The sequence below is a fragment of the Stegostoma tigrinum genome, chromosome 34 (assembly GCF_030684315.1).
Source record: "Stegostoma tigrinum isolate sSteTig4 chromosome 34, sSteTig4.hap1, whole genome shotgun sequence".
Taxonomy (NCBI): Eukaryota; Metazoa; Chordata; class Chondrichthyes; order Orectolobiformes; family Stegostomatidae; genus Stegostoma; species Stegostoma tigrinum.
Genome location: NC_081387.1, coordinates 10,339,081 through 10,351,326, shown reverse-complemented (window position 1 = coordinate 10,351,326; position 12,246 = coordinate 10,339,081). Strand labels below are relative to the sequence as shown.

Here is a 12,246-nt window from a genome sequence, read left to right as displayed (position 1 = left end):
AGCACATTTCACATGTCATTTCCTTCACTGAATTTCTAATTCAGCGAGTGAAAGCTGAACGACTTATGACAATTCCATTTTCCAGCTCGGTGTCACAGCCGATATTTCTCTCATCAAGCGCAACAATTTCACCGTTACTACCTTGAAACAAAGTTTTGCCTTCTTCGCAAGTGATTTAACAAATGTCTCACCCCAATAGTCTTCTCCAAACAAATCAGTTTGAGGCTTATTTTTGTTTTAAAGAAGTAACCTGCACAGAATCTCATGGACTCAAAAATAAAATTAAGAATGGCACCAAGAAGGATATACACTGAAAGCTCCATGGAAGCGGTATGAATGGAAGCAATTGAATAACATTTATACAGTGTAGGGGTGCTTTTGTACATTGTACAATATTATAAAACTGAGCAGTAATCTGAAACATGTTTATGCATCTTTTAATGAAGTTTTTGAGCCTCTGTCCCTCTTCCGAAAGTTGTTTTGATCAGGATAGAAAGCGACATCATAGTAATACCACGGGGTGAGTAATCCAAAGGCTCGGGTCTTTGTTTTGGGGATAAGGGGTTGGCTTGTCAACACTGTAAAGTATTGGAATTTGAACTGAAATTTAAAAAAAAATAGGACCGATGATTTTCCTTTAGACCCATTCGATTCACCATTCTGTTTGAAGGAATTTGATCAAGAATTCTTCATTCATTTTGGGCTACGTAACCGTTAGTTCCCATTTATCCAACAAAAGCAAACAGGCTTACATCTGATGTAAGAATAATAAAATGGCTCAACAGAGCCTTTATTGATAACTGACGCCCCAAATTTATTGCTTCTGAATCGAACGGCCTGTTTGCATTAGTAATAATCAACGTCTAATTGATAGATAACCTGACACAATGATTTTTTTATGAACATGAACTTGATCAGTCAATGCAATTTGTTCATACATTTGCGTTTTTTGCTGTTTTTACCTTTTTGTGCTAATGTTTTTGTACTGACAGAACAGAAGATGTTTGAAGGTTTTTTTGAATGTGGCATTGCACAGTGCGTAGCAAGCTGGGTTGATAGTACTGTTGATATAAATAATCCAGTTTCCAATGTTCCAAATGATGTGGGTGATGCAGGTTGGACAGAAGGTAGTAATTATCACCAAAACAAAGTATGGAGTCCAGGTGATGATAAATGCCAGAATAATAGCTAGAATTGTCCTAGTTACCGTTTCTTCACGGTTCACAGCTACTTTCTTAATAATTGCAGGTTTGTTGATCATTGTAATGACCTTACCATTTGTTCTGAATTCTGGGTGATGCCAATTCATGTTGCTACTACCAATTGTTACACCTACCGCGCTGCCAATGCAGCCATTAATTTGAGGGCTGCTGACTATTTTCACACAAGGAACTCTCACGGAGTCCATCACAACCTGGTTTTGTGTGGCAGATGTCGTTGCATTCTCTTCGAATGCTTCTTCCTTTTTTTGAGTCGGTGGTGCAAAACCAAGAGAATTTGACTCAGTGAAGACCTCCTTCTTTTCCCCTTGCCCACTTTTCTCAATTGCCATTCCAGCTGTTAATTTGACATTTTGTGATTGGACATGGAACAACCTATCAGAAGAATTTGATGCATTGTTATTCCACAGTTTCAACATTGTGGCCTTCCATAGATTGGCAGAACCAAAACCCTCGCTTGGTTCAGATACTTTTTGTGTCCCCTTTATTCGACTCTTGCTGGCACAAGATATACGTGCATATAAAGTCACCATGATTGTAACAGGGAGATAGAAAACAGCTGAAATAATGACTAAAGTGATGGCTGGATTTGAGAAGAGCTGAGGATAACACGCATCCTCAGGAACAGTCCTCTTGCCAACAATGAACTGCCAGAAAACAATGGCAGGTGCCCAGAGGAAAAATGACACGATCCAAGCAGATGCTATCATTATCCCTGCAATCTTAGGTGTCCTCCTTACCGGGTAACTAAGGGGTTTTGTCACACAGAAGTACCGGTCAAAACTGATAATAAGAAGATTAATGCCAGATGCAGTATTTACAACATAATCTACAACAAGCCATAAATCACACAAAATCGGTCCCATAGGCCAGTAACCAAATGCGGTGTAAATGGTGAATACATTCATAGTGAACACACCAAGAATCAAATCAGCACAAGCTAAGCTGAAAAGAAAGTAATTGTTAATAGTTCGCAACTGTCTGTTTGTTTTGATAGAGATAATAACCAGAATGTTTCCAATAATGGTCATCAAATTTATGGATCCAGTAATAATCACGATGATGATCACTTCGAACATTTTGTACGAACTTCCACTTTGAGTATCAAGCCAGTTAGTTATATTAGTGAGAAATTCATTTGTCTCCCATGAGCGTGACATCCGTTCACTCTGATGTGTAATTAGCACTGCCAAGAGCAAAATGTAGAAAGTAATTATAACGTGAAGAGCAATAATTAGGGAACAGATGTCAGACATATTAAAATAATAAGACAAATTGGAGTTAATAGAAGCTTAAGTGGCTGGAGCATAATGAAAATATTTTTTAAAAGTTTTTAAAAACTTGAACACATTTTCCAGGAGATCTGCAATTATCATTTTGACTTGTCTCATAGATCACTTTTCACACAGCAAAGTACGATGAAACATTTAATCCCAAGTGCCAAACTGATTGAGGATTTTCTGAATCACATTGTCAACATATCTGAGGATAGAATTTTATTGATCAAACAACTCTAAGTCAGTATCCCTGAAATAAGTAAACAATTTAAACCGAGAATTCTATACTCTTTTGCTTTTGATTACAGTCGATTTGCAAAACAATAAATTCGCAGAAGTGCTGATTATCTAGATTACCCTCAGAAACATTGCAATAACAAATGCATTAATGTTATCCTTCCCTGACAAAAAACAGTCAGAAGAAAAAAAAACCCAGCAAAGAAGAACCCACGAGATTCATCTCTGACAGAGGAGATCAATTTCAGATTGAGCTGCTTGAGCAGATTTTGTAAACTTCAAAATGTACCTCTAACAAACATAATACTATTATAGACATAGGATCAGTTTTATTTTCATTCCAACTATTATAGCTCTTAAAGGTTTTGAGATGACAGTATGAATCCATGACTGACAATGTTTTACTTCATGGCAAAAACTGAAATTTATTAGTATGGAATGCATCCTCAGAGTCAGAAATGACATAGCCATTCATTGAACTTCTGCTAGGACTGAATATGCAAGCAGCTTGCTTTAGTGTATTTCTTCTGTGCGTGCTGGAAGCATAGCTTTTGTAAGTTTACTCATACTGAGCTTACTTTTAGAGTACAAGCAAATACGTGATATTAAACTTTCAGAATTAGCATTACATCACAACGTCTTCCTGTGCTTTTGTTTTCAATTCTTACCAAGAATTCGGAGTAGCTGCACCGCAGTCGTGTTCAGTTTACTGTGGCAGGAGATGTTTGGTAATTTATGAAATGACATGAAATAATTGAAGCATTTTCCAGGAAAAATAAACCCTACTATTATCGTATTGTTTCTCTCCGTAATTACTGTGTGGTAATTCGGCATTTTCAACATTCTTGACATACTTCACTCCAGCTTTTAATATTTATTGGAATTCTGTCAAACACCTTTCAGAGGAGGCTATACATTGTTATCTTTATATGAAGAAATTATGGTTTGAATCGATTCACCACTTCACACCAGTGCATTGATACCTTATTATTAGAATCTTCACAGTTGGTTTGAAGGAAGAATCGGCAATGTTAACAATAAAGGGGAAGAATTTTCTGCAGCAGAATCCACAACCCGTGATTTGAATTATCGACCTCCTCAATGTGTGTGTCTGACTGCATTTTCTTTAAAAACGTAGCATGTAGGTATCACTATTGTGAAAAGAAATTAACTTTTTGTTAAATTTGTCACCTGTGCTTCTTGTGCTTCAGCTTCCATGGGAAGGGTAACTTCTAAACGTTGACCTTAATCACCCTGTAATGGAATTTTAAGTTGGAATGATTTGATAGTTTTACTTGCTGTCTTTGTAATTGATGCGTCAAAAGAAGACATGGATATTGTGAGGGCAACATGCCCAGAGGCTGAGTGAATATTTCCGGATATCTTTTTTTAACGTGGGAATACGGCTAGTAATCATTCTTTTAAATTAAATTGTAGAGTAAAAGCCAAGGTATCGCCTAAAACTAAAAGGCTCATGCATCCCTACAAAAGAGAGAGATTATTAAAGCACCTGGTCAACAACGATGGAAAATCGGACTGAGAAAGACACCGCCCGATTGAATGAGGCGGTGCATCTCTGAATTGTTTCATAATGGAAATTCATTGTAGTGGTGATTAAAGAGGTGCTTCAATAAGTAACGTGTGCTGAAAAGTTAATTTAACGTAATGCAAAATGACGGCTCGCTATTTTCTTCTGTACACTTTCAACATGTACACTGGTTGGCTCGAATATTATGCCAGGAACTGTACTCACATGACTTCCATTGGAAAGTATTCACATACAAAATAAAGCGGCTGTTAGAGATTTCTTTTGTTGTTGTTGTTGCTTTGATTTTATATTCTAGTCATTATGTTGTATATTCTGACAGAAAACCAGGCAGGAAAGTGGAACGAAGACTGAGATGAGACCAACCATGATCAAATCAAATGAGAAGGAGGACTTAAGTGGCTGAGTTGCCTTTTCCCGCTCCATATTTTTCAAATTTCATGAATTGTGAAAATAACGATTTAAGAACATAAACAATGAAGAAGCATGGGAGAGTGGTGCACCTATTAAAAGAACTTTACCAAGACATTTTACAAGTGGTGGACGCACAACGTTTTTTTTTTGTTTTGATCGTTCATGAAAGATGATTTATAATCACGGAGTCATAGAGATGTACAGCATGGAATCAGTCTCTTTGATCCCAGTCGTCCATGATAAGGAGACACCCAAAACAAACCTATTCCCATTTGCCAGCATTTGGCCGATATCCCTGTAATGCATTCATATTCACGTCTCTATCAGAAGCCTTTGAAATGTCGAAATTGTACCAGCCTCCAGTATTTCCTCTGGCAGTTTGTGCCATACATACACCACGCTCTGCATGCAACATTTGCCCCTCATGTCCTTTTTATATAATTCAACTCTTATCTTAAACCTATGCCCTCTAGTTTTGGATTCCCCTATCCTGGAGAAGTGACCATGACTCTTCATCCCATCCATGTCCCTCATGATTTCTAAAATTCTATAAGGTCACCGTTAGACTCTGATGCTCAAGGGAAAAGAGCCCCAACCCATTCAGCCTTTCCCTTTGGCTCAAACTCTCCAAAATTACAAATATCTTTGTAAATTTTTTCTGACCCCTTTCAAGTTTCATAATTTTTTTTTTCGACAGCTGGTAGGCCAGTTGCAGTCAAGCTGATATGAAGCATGTGTAGAGAATGAATCCAGCTAGCAACATAATAGGAGGTTGGCTTGCGGTGCGGTGACTAGTTATCACTGATAACAGCCTTCTGCACACCAACAACTATGTGAATGTTCCAAGGAAGCTCAGTAACCTTTGGATGGGAACAATGTACAGCAAGTCCCTCAGACCTCAGAAGGGGAGCTAGGTCCATCTTTCTGTCAGAAAAAGAAATGAAGCTTGAAGGCTTTCAATTCAGTTTCCCTCGCCACTTGTTTTAAGCTGTATATTTTAATAAATGAGCACTAGACATTCTAAGGCTGTGAACTGCTTTCACACTGCCCCCGTGATAAAGCAAACAAAAGCTGAGGAAGTGAAATCACCAGAAAGCAAACCCTATCAGGAAAAGGATCTCGTAACGGATCCTATAGACACAACTTCCGTCCGAATGATTCAAAATTTTTGTCTATGTCTATTGTCTTTAAGAGTCTGGAAATTTCACAACAAAGTTGGAAATTTAAACAGTAGAGTTATTTATTGATATTCCATAGTTGTTTATTTTTCTGCAGCTAAAACCCATTTATTTAGCGTGAGAAATAAGTATTATGAAAGACAAACATCTAGTTCATGCTTTCTGATGAAGTGGTTCCAAAATGGTCGGGAGGTTTGCGCATTTTATTTAACTTGATTACTTTTTGTGATTACTCTAGAAAATGTGGGAATTTCTTCCAGTGCTCTACTGGAATAACTGAAAGACCATTTGTCGGAGGTGGTGGGGGTGGGGGTGGGGGAGTGGGGAGCAAAAAAGAGCCACCACTCATATTCTACATTTGTGCCAATTTGCCAGGTACAAAGTTTGAAGTCGACCTGCAATCAAAATTTCGGCAGCCATTGGAAAACTAACTAACAGCAAGCAAACGTAGTATTTCCCGACTTATTGCCAACAGTATGTGCAAGTGAAAATAGAATTAGAAGCATCAGGCACGCAAGAGCATGGGTGAAACTGTGGCGCAGCAGAGAGTGCTGCAGACTCCTGGAGAACTGAACGGGTTTTACACCAATACTGGTTTGACTTTTTACTCCTGCAAAGGACTGAGGCAGATATCCTTGTATCAACATTTACTCTTGCTGTTGGCTTCGCCAAAAACAAAAAAAAACACACGAGTTTGCATGAGTGAGGGATGCAGGACAGACTATACAACAAGGATACCAGCACCAAAAGAAAAAGGTCTGGAATGCAGATCAATGTTGCTTTGAAAATAATAAGTTAAATAGCTGAACTAACAATTTGGAGAACCATTTACATTTTGGCAAGAATACTACTTGGTCAAATAGGCTTGAGTCAAAAGTTTGGTGCAACATTGACACTGTCAAGATAAATTCTCTCAAACACGAAAAGTAGAGTAAATGAATTGAGTCTCCACAAGTAACAATGAAATAGATATTAACATGAAGACAAAACCAATAAATGTGTTTATGTAGTCTTCCAGTTAGAATGTATGATTGAGAACTAAACTGGATAAAACATGCTCAAGTTCCTGTTCAGGTTCTGTTTGGAGGACACAGTGGCTCAGTAGTTAGCTGTGTTGCCTTACAATGCTAGGGACCCGTCTTCAAATCCACCATTAGGCAACTGTGTATGTGGAATTTGCATGTTCACTTCTGTATCTGCATGGGCCTTTCTCCCACAGACCGAAGATGCCCACATTAGGTTGATTGGCCATGCTAAATTATCCAGGGATGTGTCATTTGGGTGCATTGCCCATGGGAGACACAGTGTTGTGGGGATAGCATAGGCACCTGCACCTGGCTGGGATGCTCTTCGGAGGTTTACTGTGACCTTCTTGGGCCAAAGAGTTTTATTTGACAGTGTAGGGATTCTATGTGCAGAGGTAGTTAAAATTCAAGGATGAGAAGCACATGGGGTATATTTAAACAAAAAAAAACAGTGTAACAGATAACAGACAATTACAAAGTCTTCTGTAAGTAAGTGAATAGTAAAAGATCGGTCACAAAATTTAAACTGAGGATGCATGGACATCCAAGTCAATCATATTTTCGGAAATGAAAATGCCTGGAGACAATAAACTGCGAGAGAATTCATTGTTACAGTGACAAATATGGTTGATTAAAGAAATTCAACATGGTGATTTCGTGAGTTAATCGTTTTAACCAACTTTCTGGAGATCTTTTGATGATACAACATAAAGTGTTGCAAATGGAATTTTTGAAAGGTGTTGACGCAGTTCCAATGAGCAAACTTTTAGCAAGGTTATAGCTTATGGAATAACCAGGACATTAGAAAGGTAAGTAACCAGAAGCTTGAGTGACAGCAAATGGAGGATAATGTCACCTAGATACTATTGTGGTTTGATGAATTTTTGAAGTGGAGTTTAGAAGTTTATATTCAGATCCTATTTCAGTGATTCATAGCAGTCGAGATCTGATCATGCAGAACAAAATTTCACTTCGAAACACATTGTTCATCTTGAGATAGGAGGAACTGCCAATGCTGGAGTCTGAGGTAACAAGGTATAGCATTGGATGAACACAGCAGGCCAGGCAGCATCAGAGCAGCAGGAAAGCTGACTTTTCAGGTGTGGACACTTTTGCAGAAATGGGGGAGCGTATCACCCCACCAACCTCCGGATTCAATGCATCATCTTCCGCCTCTTCTGTCACCTGCAATCTGACCCCACTAACATGGACGTTTTTTCCCTTCCCACCCTTATCTGCTTTCTGGAGGGACTGCTCTCTCGTGACGCCCTTATCCACACCACAATCTCCACTTGCACCACCACCCCTGGCACTTTACCCTGCAACCACAGGAAGTGCTTCACATGCCTCTATGCTTCCCCCCTCACCCTCAACCCTGGCACCAAGAAAACCGTCTATATCAAATGGCTGGTCACCTGCGTATCCCTAATGTGGCACATTGTATCCGCTGTTCCCAATGAGGCCTTCTCCATCCGGGAAACCAAACAAAGGCTTGGAGACTGCTTTGTGGAACACCTACGCTCGGTTCATGACAAATGACTGCACCTCCTAGTCGCGAACCATTTCAAATCCCCCTCTTACTCCTTGGATGACATGTCTATCCTCGGCCTTCTCCAGTGCCACAACGATGCCAACCAAAGGCTACAAAAACATCACCTCATTTCCCTTGGGAACCCTGCAGCCAAATGGTCTCAATATGCACTTAACAAGCTTCAAAATCTCCCCACCCCAACCTCATCCCAAGACCAGTCCAGCTTGACCTGCTCATTTTTTCTCCCACCAATCTGCTCTTCCCACTTCACTGACCAACCCCCACCCCCTCTTCCTACTTGGTAGCCCCATCCCCGGCTCCTTGACCTGTCCATCTTCATTCCCACCCACGTGCCCCTCTCTCCCAACTGACCAAGCCCCATCCCAACTCCCTTCGCATACTCACCTTGACTGGTTCCAAACCACCTTCTTGACCAGTCCATCTTCTCTCCACCCATCTGCTCCTCTATTCACCTTCCATCGTTACCTCCCCTTTTATTTATTTGAGTCCCTTTCCCCTCCCCAATATCTGAAGAAGAGTCCAGTCCCAAAACGTCAACTTTCCTGCTCCTCTAATGCTGCCTGGCTTGCTGTGTTCATCCAGTCCTACACATTGTTCATCTAGCGTTGCTTTCTCTGTAATTGCCAACTAATCAACAAATACCCTACTATGACTACTCAATTCTAACATATCAGATATTGCTCAATTAAATATCAACAGTCAATAATTTGTCCACTCTATAACTGTGATTATTGCTTCCTAACATTTGTTGCAGTCTTTAATAGCATTAACACAAGTCCATCCCCAAACATTCCACTATCACAATTATATTACTTAACCATCATCCTGTGTAGGACACTTGGAACAAAAACAACACAGCTATTTCATCAGGCTTTTTTTTCAGATTCGTTATTTTAATACTTCTGTTTGGTAGAAGTATAACGGGATAGCGACATAAAATGCTAGGGGAGATCCTTCAAGAAGCTTTCAGCTCAGTAACTATTCAAAAAGTACTCTTTCAGTCTCAGACAATGCTGGGCCATGGATCAATAATGAAGGACTCAGTGAATCAGATTGAACAGTCTGTGGCTGTATGAAGCAAGATTGCTCGGATATTTTCGATGATGGAGTACAGAAAAACAAAATATATCTGATGAATAATAAAAATGTGCTGCAAAATTAAGTGAATAATAACAAATAATATGTATGCCCCTGTTGTGATCATCAGGTAGCGTGTAACACAATGAAAGACCACCCTATCTCGAGTATTGCTATTGAAAGCTTTCAATACATTAACTGCAAGGAAGATATAAATATGGGCATTATATACCCTTTAACCTTTACATTTCATTTCAAATAATGTTGACAGTATCAATTAATAACTATACCAATATGAATTTGCTTAAAATACAATTAATGATGGTAAAATTAAGTGCTACTCTGCTCAGCACATTTTAAATGCAAATTTATTGCTACTCCGTTGTCTCGGAAAGATTGAGGATACTGACAGTAAACATTTCGATACAAAAATGATATGCATGAAACAAAAGTGGTCATGTTCAAATCAAAGGTCAGTCTCCTGATGTTGCTGAATGATTTGAACTGATGCAAGACTTGAATGTGTTTGAATCATCTTCCCACAGTTTTTCCACATTCACCAATCCAACCCATAAATAGTTTGGGACAAGATTTTGTATCTCAGAATCAAAAACAAGAGTCACTAGATGAGCAATATTAACTCTGTTTTCATCTCACTGATGCTACCAGACCTGTACTGTTTTACCAGGCATTTATATATTTCATTCAACAGCAACACTTGAAAAGAGAGAAAATGCTTTTATGTTTGTGAAATTTCCTGTCTATTATTTGATAATTCAGCATAGACCAATTAAGAAAGCAAACGTCAATAAACAAGCAATACCACCTGTAGGAACAACATAGGTTGTTAAGATGTCAGTAACCCCACCGTTATGCTATATGGCATTAAATTCTGCAAAACCTGTCGTAAGCAAGAAAAAGCCGATTAGTTTTCAAATCTGTTCTCTATTACACAACTTTGGCTTTGCATGGAAATGCAAGATCGAGAAGCACTATAGATTTTGTGGGGTTAACACAAAAACTAGGCTGTCATTAGTGGGACAAAGAAGACGTTACTAATTTGGGCGCGTGAACACTGTTGACGGTCGAATTATTTGCAATGATATGCCATTGATGAAGGTAATTCATATGCAGATATCACAGTGCATTCAAAAATCAGATTGGAGAATATATTCAAATGATACCTGGAAGTCCTCAACATCAGTAAAAGCAAGTGGAAATTTCCAATAGAGATTGATACAAACTGTTACAGTCTGAGTGCAGACAGGCATTTCTGACCGTGGCATTTTTGCCTGAGAAGGGTAAAAGCAGACGCCAGCCTTGTAAATTGTGATCATCTGAAGCTAATGAAAGCGGCTAACTACATTAGTGACAATTAAGACCAAACTTTCCAGAGTCACCAATTCAGTTAATATAAATACCCACGACAGTCGCTATCGTCGGTTGTAAACAAAAGTCTGCCGTGGCATTTCTATCATCTCCTGCAGATGGACGGTAGCGAAATTGAAACCATATCCAATTGCACCTATGGCCGTATTATGGGCTGAATGTAACGACCATTGTTCAGTAGGGAAAACAATTGCACGAAAAATAATATTTGTAATTAATTAATGCACAGGAAAATTGATTGGGGGAGAATCAGAAGAATGGTTGCTATGGTCTGTTCCACCAAAAAGAGGTGAGATTTGCAACAAATGTTAAAGACGACAGTTTAGAGTAATAGAGGAGAACATGATCCGGGGAAACATTACCAGTGGCATTGACTGAGAGATGGATCCATATGTCTGTTGCACAGAACTCATTGGTCATGAATCAAAATTTGCAAAAACAGATCACTGAATTGCAATTGTTTGTATAAAATGATGCTTGAGTACGCTTCATATTTTTTCTCCTCTATAATCGAGAAAATGAAGGAGTGACTTGAATCAAGAATGTTTTACCATGTCTCTGTAATAAATCTGCACAGGTCAATTATCAAATTCTGGGCCTTGTTGCATGCAACTGACAGAATCGGGTTTCCGATTTCTAATGTGTGTTAGATTTCTGTGATTTTTGTTTGACAGACACAAGGAATCATCAGTTGGAGAAACTGTTAAAGTTGGAGATTTAACATTCACTGAGTTCAGAATGAATGCAATGTTATATATCGATCAATAATCAATGAAAATGAAGCATTGGCAGATACTGACGAAAATGTCTTCACTGAATAAACCTATTTTCTGGATTCAATGTCTCGAAACGAATGGAATAGATATTCAGTGAGGTCCGTTTTGTTGTAGAAGCTGTTTGTACTAACTTACCGGGAACGCCAACAATGGCAAGGCGAGGACGGTAAACCTTTTCTACTGCAAAGTTGAAATGATTTGCAACCCCACGGTTCATTTATGGGCTGCAGCTTACTTCTGTGTCAGAGCTGATCCTTATGCTGACACTGAGAAGTAAAACACACTTCATTACTAACTTATCAATAGAGAGTGTAATTCCCAGTCGCACTGTTTTGTTCCGTGGAGACCAAAACTAATTACGTCACTGAGCAAGTACGATCAGTTAACCCCTTTCTATCTGACATTTCACAGCATGTATTTTAGCTGAGTGAAATTTGTGCCAGACATATTTTTCAAAGTCCTACTTGTGCAGTTGTTATATTTTTACCATGGTACATAAATGTTTCTGCATAGTTCAAACGTATTTTCACGCATAAAACAAGACGTCAAAGCTTT

At 38.8% G+C, this 12,246-nt stretch overlaps 1 protein-coding gene across 1 annotated transcript; it reads right to left on the bottom strand.

The window, feature by feature from the left end:
- Positions 1–957: 957 nt before the first annotated feature.
- Positions 958–11,937, bottom strand: LOC132206203 (muscarinic acetylcholine receptor M2-like). The gene is made up of 2 exons (XM_059639453.1): positions 11,827–11,937; positions 958–2,406 (listed from the first exon to the last, which is right to left on the bottom strand). Exons 1-2 carry the CDS (start codon positions 11,906–11,908, stop codon positions 959–961), a joined length of 1,530 nt encoding a protein of 509 aa, XP_059495436.1. The 5' UTR covers positions 11,909–11,937; the 3' UTR covers position 958.
- Positions 11,938–12,246: the final 309 nt, after the last annotated feature.